This window comes from Neodiprion fabricii, chromosome 2 (assembly GCF_021155785.1).
Source record: "Neodiprion fabricii isolate iyNeoFabr1 chromosome 2, iyNeoFabr1.1, whole genome shotgun sequence".
Taxonomy (NCBI): Eukaryota; Metazoa; Arthropoda; class Insecta; order Hymenoptera; family Diprionidae; genus Neodiprion; species Neodiprion fabricii.
The window spans coordinates 14887003-14901639 of NC_060240.1; the positions used below are offsets into that span (position 1 = coordinate 14887003).

The 14637-nt window shown below is 37.1% G+C and overlaps 1 protein-coding gene across 2 annotated transcripts; it reads right to left on the reverse strand.

Moving 5' to 3' along the window:
* Window positions 1–263: 263 nt before the first annotated feature.
* Window positions 264–14166, reverse strand: LOC124176956 (metal-response element-binding transcription factor 2). 2 transcript variants are annotated; one of them, XM_046558893.1, is made up of 9 exons: window positions 13696–14166; window positions 11457–11599; window positions 11129–11329; window positions 10847–11038; window positions 9724–9896; window positions 9453–9648; window positions 9131–9372; window positions 8958–9051; window positions 264–5597 (listed from the first exon to the last, which is right to left on the reverse strand). In XM_046558893.1, the coding sequence occupies exons 2-9, from the start codon at window positions 11586–11588 to the stop codon at window positions 4683–4685; spliced, it is 2145 nt and encodes a 714-aa protein (XP_046414849.1). In that variant the 5' UTR covers window positions 11589–11599; window positions 13696–14166; the 3' UTR covers window positions 264–4682. The 2 variants fall into 2 exon arrangements, with proteins under 2 accessions (XP_046414849.1, XP_046414848.1); XM_046558892.1 differs by having other exon boundaries at window positions 11457–11602.
* Between the last annotated feature and the right edge of the window lie 471 nt (window positions 14167–14637).

Sequence of the window (14637 nt, forward strand, 5' to 3'; positions counted from 1 at the left end):
GAAAAAAGTGATCAGTTGATCGTTTCAGGTAAAAGTTAACAGGTATCCAGAGTATGATAAACCTTTCTGCAAGCAGTCATGTTTGGATTTTGTCACAGTAAGTTTATTGGCGTTAAGCAAAGAAAGAAAAATAGTAATAAAATTAAAGATGGGTGTGTTCGAGTCAGATATATTTCCTGTCGCCGGATGGCGACAAGGCAGTCGGTCCAGTTCGTGATTAAACGTCTGGATAGTAGAATAGCACAATTTTTGCAGAAAGAATGTAAAGTAGATCGGTATAATGCATGATTGAAAATAATTCTAGTACCCATGACTAGTACAAAAATAATAGTATTTATGAAACAATTGCCGCGAGCGATTTTTCAGGGTGTTGGTTAGGTTTTTCCATTCTGTTTCTATCATTTCGCCGTTGTTGGAAATTATAAAATTAGCGGAAAAATTTGACAGGTGCATAAATCTATTGAAAATAAATCATATGTGATCGTTTTGACGAATAGGTAAAATAACGAACAAACGAATGTACCAACACTGTAAGCTCAAGCGTTAAGAAAACATTCATATTATTATTATTATTCATTTGGAATTTGAAGGAGTACTTAAAATATTTTTTTGTTATCATGGATGACATATTGTTATTGTTGATTTTTTGTTATTAGTTTTTGTTTTTTTTTTTTTATTCTTACAGAATCAAGTATATACCACAATGGTACAATATATACCAAATTTTTGTTGATTCTTTTTAGATCAGTTTAGTTTTTTCTGTTGTTGTCGCATTATGATCATACCATACAAAATTATTATCTTATAGACTCATACATTATATTTCAGACATCAATTAATTTAAATAAAAGTCTTTTTCGTTTTCTTCTTTTTTCCCTTTTTCTTCACTTTACAAACGATCGACGAACCTCCTTCAAACTTGTACTCGCTCGTACTTTATCTTCTGTGATACACCGCATCCTTTATAATCTAATGGATATATCACATTTAATTCTAATATTAACGAAAAAACTAAAAGTCGATGATTTATTACATTTAGAAATTGAAATAAAAAAAGAAGAAAAAAAAAAAAAATATATATATATATATGTATGTACGAAAAAAGTAATAATCATTAATCAATATCTAACATTCTTTTTTTTCTTTTCTCGATATAAATTAGAAGTTTGGCAGTGTACGTTTCCTGTTTCCGTCCAATATTACCTACACATTTTCCTAGAGAAGAAACAATATTGCCTAAAGGCTACAGCGCAGTACTGATTTCAACAATAAAATAATAATATTACTAATAGCAATAATAATTACGATAGTAATAATAATAATCGCAATAATCTTAATGATAATAGTAATAGTAATAATGATAATAATAAACAGCATTGCCCCTAGTATTTCCTAGTCGAATTACCTTGAATGAGATATTTTTCTATTCATTGATTTACCCGAAAACCTGCATTACTAGCGTAAACTTCGCATGAAAGTTAAAAAAAAAAAAAACCTGCGCGGCAATCAACACAACGTGTAACGTATTGTGATTAATATAAAGTATTATATGTATACCATATAATACAATATATATGACAAAGCTATTAGAATTTATTATTCCGGTCAAAAATGTTGAAATTTGAAACCCCCTCGTTGTAATTTTTTTTTTTTTAAATTTATTCTTCGTTTGTTTTGTACTGCAATACTGTACGTTCGTACTGAATGAACAAAATTAAAACGCACAATTATATTAATAATGATAACAATGATAATAAAAATATAATACGTAGAGATATTAAATAATTATTATAATAGGTATAGGTATGTAAAAATACTCATTATAGTCAGATATATGTATAGAGATGAATTTCATATCTATACATATACATAAAACTATTCTATACAAGTATTACTGTCAATTGTAATACATTATTGTTTATGGTTTATTATACTGTGCCATCCACAATGTCGTACATATGTATATATATATACACACACATGCATACGCAGACACGCACACGCGCGCGCGCGCATGCATCTGTGTATGTATGTATGTATGTATGTATATAAATAAAGGGGAAAAATGAAAAAAAAGGAAAAAAAAAAAATAACAAAAATGATAATAGAAATTTAAAAAAAAGAATTATTATTCAACTCTTAAAAACAGTTCTGAGACAACAAAGGCTAGATTCGTATTTCTTTTTCTTCTCATATTTTTTTTTTTTTTTTTTAAATTCTCTAATAAGCTCCTATAATTTGAAATACCACATAAAATTTGCTAGTACATTAGGGTATTTTTTTAAATGTATTCCTTTCTCCTAATTTAAATGCTCCGGAATAATTAATTATATATATTATATTATTGTAAAGCCCCAACTGAGAATACTGTGCAACTTTGTATTTAATGATAAATAATCACTTTCTAGTCATTTATGCTGTGGTGTATATGCTTGAGTGCATTAAAAAAATCGCCCAACACATGTCGAAGAGTTGCGATCAAAACTTGGAAGTATGTGGCTGATTCGTTTAGCCGTATATTTGCACCTGCAGCACAGTCAGCTCAGCCGGGTAAACATAACTGTGTAATTTAAAAATGAGCTATTATTTTGGTATACTAATATATTCAGACAGACAGATTATACCTAGTTTGTTTTAGTCTTGTGTCAGACAGTGAGCAATGCTGAGACTGCACATTTACTAGCTACGATCGGATTCGTTGCTGGCGTGCGAATGTTCATTTTTCGGTTCAGTTGTTATGAACTGCAATAAACAAACTCTGCAAACCAATCGCAGGCTGTAATTCGTTTCAATCTTAGAATATGAATATGCAGAGATCAAAGGCTAAATCTACAATCGCATCGTATTGAAAAATAACTCTGGTGAGCAGGTATGATTTCCATCGTCGCGTTACTCCGAGTTGCTGCAATAAGCGGTCTGTGTTCAGATATACATAGAAAATGAGGTTGTTTGCATTTCATTAAATTTCAAAAATATACGTCATTACACAAAACAAAACAGGGGGAAAACAATGATTAAATGAAAATCGTGGTACGTAATTTTGTAAAATTGTCAAGTGAGATTTATCAAATTTCGAGAAGTCGGATTCCCAAAAATCATCAAAACATTATTTTACGGGACACAGTTTACATTTTCTTTCTATGCGTATCTGGAGATTTTTTTAGTGCAGAACAACTTTCAGCATTGTTTATTATGGTATGTCTTCAACAACGTATACATACACGGTTTGTTTATTTATTTATGTAACACCAGCATGGTTTGCGCGTCTTTTTTTGCCCGCATTTCGTGCGTAAAGTAATCGTTCATGCGGCAATATAAGAAAAATAGCATCGGAGTACAAAAAAGTGCGCTTTTAGGTCCTAGTACTGGAAAGTGCTCTTTTTTATACTCCGTTATAAAAGATAAACTTGAAAACCACACTTTTGTTACATAATACATCGTGAGCACCATGGAGGATTTTTTCCGTCACGCGTATTTTCGAACTTAGGCCCGGCGTAAAAAGACCTACTTCGTCTCCTGGATGCACAATCTACTATTTTTTCTTATTCTTTGTTTGTTTCATTGATATGGAACTTTCGGTTTCATTCGGTTGCACAGGCAGCTCGGGCCACATTCACCAACATTTGTTTTAAACTACTATACTACACTATTTACAATAGATAATAAGTGATATGCTTGAGTGTTTTTGTAATATATTGTTGCTAGAAAATAAGTCCAATTACGCATCGGATAATTTTCTTTTTCTTTTCAAAACCCAAATCGAGTCATGCGATAAATAATGCCAAGTTTTTCTTTCCACTGAAATCCGTAGAGTTAATGATATAAGCTCGAGTAAGAATTTTCCTTTCACTTCACATATTTGTCCCCCGATAAGTTTGCCTGGAAAAAAGGCGAATTGCAAAAAAGAAAAAAGATGAAATATGCATCTGTTGAATAAAAGCAAATGTTGACACAGTGAAAAGTGAAAAGGTATAGAAAGTAGGAAAATCGTGAAAAGTATGAACTTTACAAGCTCAGTTTAAACTTGTGCATTATACGGGAAAATGAAAGATCGGTAAGCATACATTGTGAAGGCGGAATTTCATTCGGAGAGAAAGAGAGTACAGTAACGTAAGTGAATGGTGACCAACTGCATTATATTGAGAATCGATTTGGAATAATTCAACAGTAAAATAATGATTAAGGAGGTATATACAAACCTATAATAACGTAGAACAAAATAGATCGAATTAAAATACCTGATCGATTCATCAGCCAGCGATGGACCAGGAATTTTAATTTGCTGCGATAAAATGTCTGTCACATGAAGTGGAGACAAAGAATAATAATATTAATAATAATAATAATGATAATAATAATAATAATAATAATGATGATGATAATTAGTAGTAGTAGTAGTAAATTTGATGTATAAAAGATAAAATGGACAGGAATCACGCAACAATTTCATGTACAAAAACAGTCGCACAATATACATTAAAGAGACATAGGTATGCGGTTCAGTTAAGGATACCCATTAAAGACATCAGTGAATATAGTCCGAACTCTGATATTCTTATCGCGTAAAGACTGACAGCAATTGCAGGTATTCCATCGATAAAACACTGAACAATTTGACTTTGTTATACATTATAATGAAAGATTAGTCCGGAGTGTGAGACTTAAGAAGGGACATTCGATCGTTAGGTGTTCGGACCCTCCCATTCAACGAGATACTGTGTCTGCCCGTTAGCGGCGACGCGTTTAGCCCTAACGACAAACTTCTCACCGGCGGCGATCCTGTTCGCAGCGCCGAAATAAATATTAACCGAGGACTTGAGATCATCCATAGATATGTCGGAAGCGTTCTGCTTCACGGGTGAACACTTTGGGGAGGAGGGTACGCTGCCTTTTTTCTGAACAAGGGGCTGCGGCTCGGGTGGCGGCGGCAGCTTCTCGCCGTTTTGTCGCTGCCTGAGCCTTCTTCCGTTGAGCGCGTAGTCTACGCAGTTTCCGATCTGTCCGCCGCTTCCGCTACTCGACGAGCCGTTGAACGAGCTGCGAAGGTTCCGAACAAACTCGCTCTTCACCTCGCTGTTCCGCGCCGGCGTTATCGCCGCCGTCTTTATCGCCGTCGGCTGGAACGGCTGGTGCGGTGGCCGTCCTCTCCGGTGCTGCCGCCGCCGCTTCACCTGCCCATTCCTGTCTATCACTATGTCCTTCTCCGAGAGCTGTCGTTTCGCCGGCCGCACGACCGGCGGCTGTGCTATGACGGGGGTCAGCGGCAACGGCAACGTTATCGGACAGCTGCCGCACGCCAGCGGCGTGCTCGAGCCACCCTGGCCCAAAAGGTCGGTCAGGTTTCTGAACGGGTTGTTCTTTCCCTCGAAGTCCTTCGGCGGCGGGATGAACGAGTCCAGCGTCCCTCGAGAGCTCGTTTCGTCCCCGCTTGTGTCCGCCGGCGTCGACGACGGCAGTGTGTTCATCAGGTCCATAGAGCTCGGCACGGAGAGCTCAGACATCCCTGATGATGTCGTTGCCGGTGGAGTTGGCGGACCGGAAACCGACGTCGGCGGCGTCGGTGGCAGCTCCGAGGCTTCCGGGCTTCGCGATTTGCTCTATTACAAAATTCAACAAATGAATTTTTCAGAATCTAAACATCATTTTCACCTCGACGTTACGTCGCTGCTCTTATTATAGAGACCCTCTCCAGCACGCAGTACTACAGAGGAGAAAAATATCCAACGGGTATCCGGTCAGAATATGGTTACTAAGTAATCGAACGTTTGGCGGCGCTGTTGTGGACGAGGACGCTCCACTTCCGCCGATTTACACACGCACACATATAGAATCTACTATATATATTCGTGACCAAAAACCGAAAGTGAAGGACACTCCGTGACCGCAGCGCTAACTAAAAGTGAGAAATATAGGAACCATTTTAGTAACGAAAGATTTCTCTTCTGCTGTTCTTCGTGCCCTCCAGATATTGGAAATTCAAAAGTCTACCATACCAGTTTCTCTTTAAAAAATGTTGATTTCGCCATATTCGTCACGCGTGTTTGAAATTTAGCGGAATGCTTATAATTTTAAATCGGCTTTACAATGGCTTTCGGAGATCTTTAGATATAAAATGACATTTCACACTGAACAAAATTACAGCTAGAACTGCAGAAGTATAATTTTACCTTCAGCTGAATTCTCATTACCGAGAAAAATCACTTGTATGTATGCGCATTTATTGCAATATGAGACGGGTATAGTGGGCTCATGGAGATGCTACATATTCTAGGAGATACCGTAAAGTCTGGTCGTACCGACTCCGTTAAATGTCTTCTATTTTAGCTATAATCAGAGGATATACATCGCAATGCAAAGAAGAGAAATAGGAGCCACAATTCACATGAAATTCTGTCCAAAAACACACCAATGCAGTTTGTTTTTACGCCAAAATAAAGATATGGCATGAAAAATAGTGAATCGCGGTAACCGTTTCGTATTTTTCATGCTCTATCTTCATTTTTACGTAAAATGAAAGTGTACTAGTGTTTTTGTTCAGAATTATATGTGGAATTCGGCTGTTATGTCTTTTTTTACGTTGCGATGCATAGCCTCTGATATTAGCCGAAATAGAAGGCATTTAACGTAATCGGTACGAACTGACTTAGTATCTTCTGAAGGAAAAATGGGAAGTACACTGAAATCGAAAATGTATCGAAACGAACATGACAAAATAAAGATTCGCAGAGTGCAACTGAAACGAATCAAATTAATTCTATCTTATTAAGACCGTCTCCGTTTCATTGTTGTTGATGACGACAAAGAAATCACATTATATTATTATTATTTTTTTATATCGAAAAATCCGTATAGTTACTCCTATTCTTAAAAAAAATAGATTATTTGATCGGTAAATGTATTCCCTAAAAATTGTCTAAGATAAATCCTTTTTTGAACTCTCCAGTTGATAATAAAAATCCAATTTGTACAATCGTCATAATTTCGAAACGATAAACTTATGAATCAACAAGAAATACGTTATTGCCCATTACGATTCAACTCGGATGATCTGCGGAGAATTGATTTACAAACAAAATGAGCTATTGTTCATCAGAATTGAACAAGTAATATCAATTTTTCGATGACGAAACAGTAGAATAATGTGATTTATCTAACGTAGTTAAAATAATGGAGTATTTGCAGTCAAAGTTCAGGAATTCGACGTGTTTTCCTGAATCACACGGACTTTTTGAGTTGACTGTAATTAGATTAACTTCAGTTTCACTTCTTAAAGCTCTCTTCTATCATATTTCTGTTCGTGTATTTTTCAACTTCATACTATTTGTTTCATATATCCTTGATATGTCTTCATTATTTTCTACATGCCATCTTGACCCTTCGTAGTTACACTAAAAAACAATTTCACGGTAGTCACACTGGGTCGATTCCATTCAATCAGTTTTAAAAAAACGATCGTAAGACAACTATTCGTCCGATGTGGATAAAAAAAATTACAGCACATGCATTGACCATTTTACATTACGCACAAAAAGCCTGTTTATGAGAAATCAAATAGCGACATGTCGAAGAAAATCATAAAGGAGTCGATACACTTCACTAGTCAAAGGACACTTTCACTAAAAAAATCAAGACTTTGTCAATTTTCTGTACCTATAACCACGATTTGAAGGTAAGACTCCTTAAATGCGATACTTCGAGAAACAAAGTATTAACATTGTACGTGTTTCGAAAAAGCTTTGCATTCCGTGCGAACGATGTTGCTTGGTCGGCTGTCAAGTCAACGCTGACGCTTGATTGGAATGACTAACGGTCCGTACTTATAGGGGATACCTTAAACCCCAAGTATATGACCATTGAAGTCCCGTTTTAAGCCGGAAACTATTAGATAGTTGGGCTGAAAGTTGAAAGACGCGTAGATTCTACCCATTTTGACTGCCAAGGGTTAACGAATTTCATAAGATTGGAACAATTACTATCAGGTATTGAAGAATATCTTAGAATTCGAAACGCCTAGGCGAAATGATAAGTCTATCATGTTTCTAATTCCGATCCATCAATGTCCTACCAGGCTTTTTCAGCAGGGATAATATACTAAGCTAATCCTTGATATGATCTGAATCAAAATTCATTGTTCCCATGTGCTAAAGCAGCTCGAAATGATTTCATAATAAATGTAGTCATAACCAACACTCCTATGGCAATACTAAATTCAACCCCAATGCCAAATTTTTTTTCTTTCGAAAAGTTCCAGTTTTTAATCAAGTACCTGCTAATATAGGCATGAGATTTGCCACTTCTAGATTTTTTGGCATGACACATCGATAAGAAAAAAAATGAAACGCCGAGCGCCAAAAATTCTAGGTTATTCAAATGGGAAAATCGAAAAAATTTGGGGCTTTACTTTGAATTAAGATGCTTGGGTTTTCCGCTACATTGAAAAAAAAATATTTCGAGATATTTTATTCGTTTTACCCCATAGGATTGATAAGAACTTGTTTTGAAATATCGAATAATCATATTCAAGTCTCTTGTTTTAGGGCAATATCAAAGCTGTGATATTCGAAAACAATCAATCCATGCATCAATTCTTCAGCGAAGTAATAAAATCATGTAATCCGCAAACAATCAGCCTGAGTGAGAAATTAAGCCCCAAGCATCGCAAATATATCAAAACTTTGCCGAATAATTGATTAATTCTTCGGAAAAACGTCGAATAAGCATAGCTTGACTTTTTTTCTCCAGCTAGTTAAGAGTTCCGATATAATATTCCTAGATTTAAGAGATTTCAGGGTTGTAAAACAACACTGAAAACACCGCGGTCGTTGTTTTACATTCTTTAACGATATATCAAAGCGGGATTTGCATCTTGCCGAGATGAATTATACTCGAAGAAATTAAATTTCGGATTTCTAATTCAATTCGATGCGTTCGTGTCAACTTAAGAAACAAAAATTTACCTTAGCAATGGCGTTCTTCAGAAGTTTTCTGGCCTTTTTATACCTCGCATCCTTAACACCTTGTGACTGAACTCCTGGCACAGGACGTTTGGGACTTGAAAATCGAAAAGAAATATGATCAAGTATGATTCATTTCAACGTCATAATAATTTCCAGCATTATTGGAAACTCACTCGGTGGGCGGTGGAAGGTACTGTAGTCTTTTATTAGCCCCCCAACACATGCGAAGCACAGAATCATCTATGACGCCAGTTGTGGGAAGGTTCACCACTGGACAAGGAGGCGGCAATCTGACCCGCAGTCCCCAGATGGTGGTGCGTTTTTTAATCTCTCTACCACACTTAAACCTGTTTCTATTATTCGTCAATATTTGTAGGATGGACTCTCTGCGCACCTGTGAGCTTACATCTCGTATCTGGAAGTCGAACAAAAGACGTGTAAATGTCGAACGAATCGTCAAATGTTCCCCTACGAAATTAAAGACCTGAGATTTACCCTTGGTGGAAGTTGCAAGGCATTCCAATTCTCATTGGCATACGGTACTATAATAGTATCTAAGTCGTAGTATTTCTTGGCATTGTAAACCGTCAGATTGTACAACATCAAGTGTACCAAATCGACCCACTTCAACTCCAGGCGACGAACAAATTCCTTACCGTAATTGCACATCGAACACACAAATACATAGAACCTGAAACACGATTCAATTAATCACTGACGATTCGTGCGATGCCTAATGGCTATTTAAATTACTGTGCAAACTCACCTATCACCGCTGTAAAGGGGGCAGGTCAAGCAGCTGACACATTTTTCATGAAACCATTGTTTACACCTTGCACATTGCAACATTTGTGTATACCATTCACCATTCAAACCGCAATAGCAATAGATTTGTTCAGCATTCACTCTATGATGTGCATCCCAGCTGAGCATTTCAGGCTGTAAATCAAAAAAATCAGCATCAGGTTTGATAAGTTGTGCGAAGCACCTTTCTTCCTCCATGTCTTCCCGTTAACATAGAAAACGTTTCAATCGAGTAGAAGGTGTTGAAAACCCTAAACTAGGAGAAAATTATACCAGTTTTTTTTTTTTTTTAAATACAATTTATACACAAACTTCGCACACTGAATTTTTGCAAATCAAAGTATATTGATTGAATATTTGAGACATAAATAGTTCCCTTGATAAAATGTACGGCGTGGAATAACATCACACAATTTCAGGTAACAATATCGAGAGAAAACAATTTTTGTTTGTTCAAAAATCAACGTAGCCACTAGTGGGCCCACTTGAAATTTTATTTAGGCTTTACACTGATTTTTGGCACTCATTGGTTATCAAATGTTATTTTATACCAAATAAAATGTCTTTTGAAGGAACTGTAGCATAATTTCACATATCACTAACAAAGAAAGTATCATGCATCTGGATCATAGATTCTGTTCAAATTTCTACGATTCTTCCCTTGGCCTAAAACATCGAGCCTTTGGTACAAAACATATATGTACGTAGTTCCATTTATTGTACCTATATCAGCAGTTTAACAAGTCTGATTTTTCCATAAATATTAATTTTTATTATCTTCTAACGAGGTTTCAACGATACGATTTCATATATTGAAGTGTGAACGGGTGTACTATTTTAGAGCAGCAATGAAGTATTTGAATGAATTATCGGTAATCTATTTTAAATTGGGGAAAAAAAGACGACCCATTGAATGATACTCTGGGTTAAAGAAACATCACTAAAAATTTCAGTAGAATCCATGATCTCGATACTTTCTTTGTAAATTATAGTAGCTGAGAATTCGGTTGGTGAAGTTAATGGATACGTGTGCCCGATCAGCTCTCAGAAGAAAAAATGCTTTGATGAATGTATAAACATCTTACATCGTAAGGTAATTTGGTCATATCGTCAGGCGGAGGCTGAGGCTGATCTCTGCCACTACAAACTTTCCTAATATTTGCCTTGACCATTGAGTTTTTGGGCTCGGCAGGCTCTCGAGTCCTTGGTTGGCTGTCTATACATCTTTTGCACATCCAACGTGCTTCTGGAACTGTTTCTTCCTTAGCTATTTGCGGCTGAAACAAATACAATTGTTTCAATTATAACCGAATGCACGTGAATGAGAATGAAGCTAGTAAAATTTGTGAGATTTCTCTCATTCGTACTTGATGACATAGCTGGTGATAACCACGGCCACATTTATCACACACAACAATATCATTGTCAGCCTTGGGTTGTGACTTCTTGCACAATACGCACATCACGTCTGATTCTGGCATTGCCAGTTTTGCCAGCTCTTTTACCGATGACCAGGAAGACGTGTTGTCTAAAAATTTGACAAGACATCTTTCCCTGGCCAAATCCACCTGAAATCATTATAATATTTAGACATTGTAAACTCGGTCAAAGATCTTTTCAAACGCAAACTGAGAAGTCCTTTGATGAATGTGGTACTACCCGAAGATAAAATTCAACTTGCATGATCAAGCTTACCTCTACGACAGTACCAAGATAATATTTGCCATCTTTGTGCTGGAGAAGAACGTCTTCGCCATGAGAGAAACCGAGACGCTGCTCCTTAGTTGTACTATCCGGCACAGCCGGACTCTCCTCTGGCTCCGACATTTTCAACCCGGCTGCTGAAATTGTTGAAATAATTTTTCTCTCTCAAATTTATACCACATATACAAAACGTCATGAGTTGATCCCTATCTTTCAAGTTTTAACTGACAAGTGGGCATCGTGATACAAATTTTTCAGGTTTGCAACATACTTACCATCGAAGGCTAATTTCCAAAATGGACAGTGTCGTAAACGCATTAATTCTTAAACGCAGATATATTACCGAAACTTATGCGATAACCTTTCGAAGATAATCTCTCGAGAATTCTACTGTTCTCATTTTTCTTTCTTTGGTAAATTGATTGCTTTAGCACTGCGATGATGCAGAGTATTCAGCGACTAGGTGATATGTAAAACTTTGTAACAAATGCAGATATCTCAACTTATGATTTCTGAGTTGCCACAATCATAACTCTGCATCAGGCTCATAGTACAATGTAAGAAACATGCATGTTCACTGTTCCAAGAAAAAGAAATAACCTCTCATTTATCGCCCTGTGATAATTCATTTTCAGTGATACATCAATACTCGCTACTATTTGTATTATGTAATTTACACCCCACTTGTATCACGCATGAATTTCTATTGATAAGTTATGATTCAAGTCGAAACAAAAGATTGTCTTGAAATGTTTTGATGATAAAATTTATAGATCAATGCAGTCTTTTATGACCAGTTGCCCTAGCATAAAAGATGATGTGAAAAGTTTAGTGGCTAATTGAAAAATATTAGAAACTTTCTTGCGATTGCATCGGTTGCCGTTGAATGCATAAATTTTACCATGGTTACAAGGTTCATAGAATAGTTAGTATCAAGACGAACTTTGCTCACAAACGAGATATTATGAATACCCAATCAGTAAGGTAAATAGTCGCATGCAGTTACAATAAGCATACCCGAATGATCAGTGGTAGTGACACATTTTAAATTCCAGGATTTACAGAGAAACGTTTTTCCCTGTTACAAAATAAAGGATTGACGCACACAAGTATGTATATAATTATGAAAAATATACTTATGTTTGACTTGAATGAAAAATAAATGTTTCTGTGGCAGAGCGAAGGATCAGCATAAAGATATATGTACGCATGTATGTATATATATATATATATACACATACATACATACATACATACATACATACATACATGTATGTATACGTATATTCGTCTAGATGCTGCAAATTAGGTGTTTGATATACTGACATGTTAAGCTACTATAAAACTAAGTTAGAAAACATTGAATTCAAGTGTAATGACACGATGATATTGGCGTGAGAAATCTGGTCTTGTGAGTTTAATGAACATCCAATGATGTAGAGCAATTTCCTGTAAGAGGTATGTTGCAACATTTATAGAAATTAAATCCAATGAATATGAGAGACGAAACCGGCAGGTGGTGGATGAATGTGGATAACATTGAGACATCGCTGGTAGTTGTGTCAGTTCAGTTATATCGATGATCGAGTCAAATGTGTGAAGGTTGAAAAAATATGAAGACAAAAGAGCGGGTACAGAAATGAATCTTTATAGATGGTAAAATCTTTATTGAAAACAATTACAGTATGTGTAAGTACAAAGGTGAAAAGAAATAAATGTACGAAAAGATGATTGAGGGTAAATTTTGGCTGCGCGTTGATAGAATCTGCGGGGGGAATATATTTTTGTTGGAAAACGGTACGAGTGGAAGACCAGAGGATTCGATAAGAAATAGAATAATGAATTTTAGGAAATAGGGATGAAACGAACGAAGGACATGATCAGAACCGAAATAAAATAAAAACAGTCGGATGTCTGGAGGACTTTCAGCCAGTGGGTCAATGTATGCAAGGTTTGAGAAAATCTGATCGAAGTCTCGGGGATTTTGAATGATATTCGAGTCGTCGGAGGACGGGGATAGAGTCGGAAACACGCCCAGGGGGTGCATGGGAGGTCGGTGTGCATCCCCCACAGACCGAATCAATCGTTTCACATAAGATAATCGTAGGACGAAACAACCCCGTGTAAAAAAGAGTAAAGAAGATAGAAGCCTGGGTGAGTTTGAGCGGTGTACTTGTGACATAAAATTGAAAGTTTCGCGATAACCAGCGCGATATTCTGAGGGTCGTACCTTGACGTCTAGGCCGGAATATCAGAGGCGAATGTTATTCTTCATTTTCCATCTCGTCAGCCATTTACAACCATGGGGGCCCCGCCACGGTTGCCCCGACAGACTCGGCCGCGCGCGGCAAAATCCTATTTCATTTAGTCTCCGCACAATCCCCACAGACTCGAATCACCTGTCGTTGTAACGATCGTTTCTTACATCCATTAAGTACGACTCGAGCTACCTCCCGCACTTACAGCTATTCATTTGTGCCGATTATTCGGTCTAATTTCATTCTAGATGTAACAAATTCGAATACATTCCGTCCGCCATGTTTGGGGAAACACTTGCTGGGCTGCTACGCGGGTCAAATCAGCGACCGAATAACCCAACATAAACAATCCTTGCATCGCACTGAAAAAATTCGAGCACTAAAGAACGAGGCCGGGCCGGTTTCGAGATATTTTTTAACCGACCGATCGGTGACCGAGGCTTCGTTTCGATCCGACGCTAGTTCGTCAAACCGTAAAGCAGTCCAGTTTCCGCCTGACGGTACACTCACTGCCATAATGCTGTCCGCCTTTCCAATTTGTTTACATTCTGAAAGGTCCTTTAAACTCGTCGATGGGGGTGACAAATTAACCGCTGATCCGGACTCACTGCCGAACGAAATTGTGCCCTACCACCCTTCGACCGATCTACAACATTACGGCTGTATTTACATCGCTATCGGGAAAGACCAGAAGCCGGTCATTTTCGTCACGTACTTCGTCGGCGGTCCGGTGGTGCATTCGTAATAACTTCATACCCACTTGCACACACGCCTGATTCTATAACCCGACACCCGGGTTTTATACTCGTGTCGGGAATTGATCACGCGCACTGAACTCTACATGCATCATTATGTCTATCGGCAACTGGCCGTTCATGTCTGACCTAAGGAACAATAGGGGGAAAATAATCGGG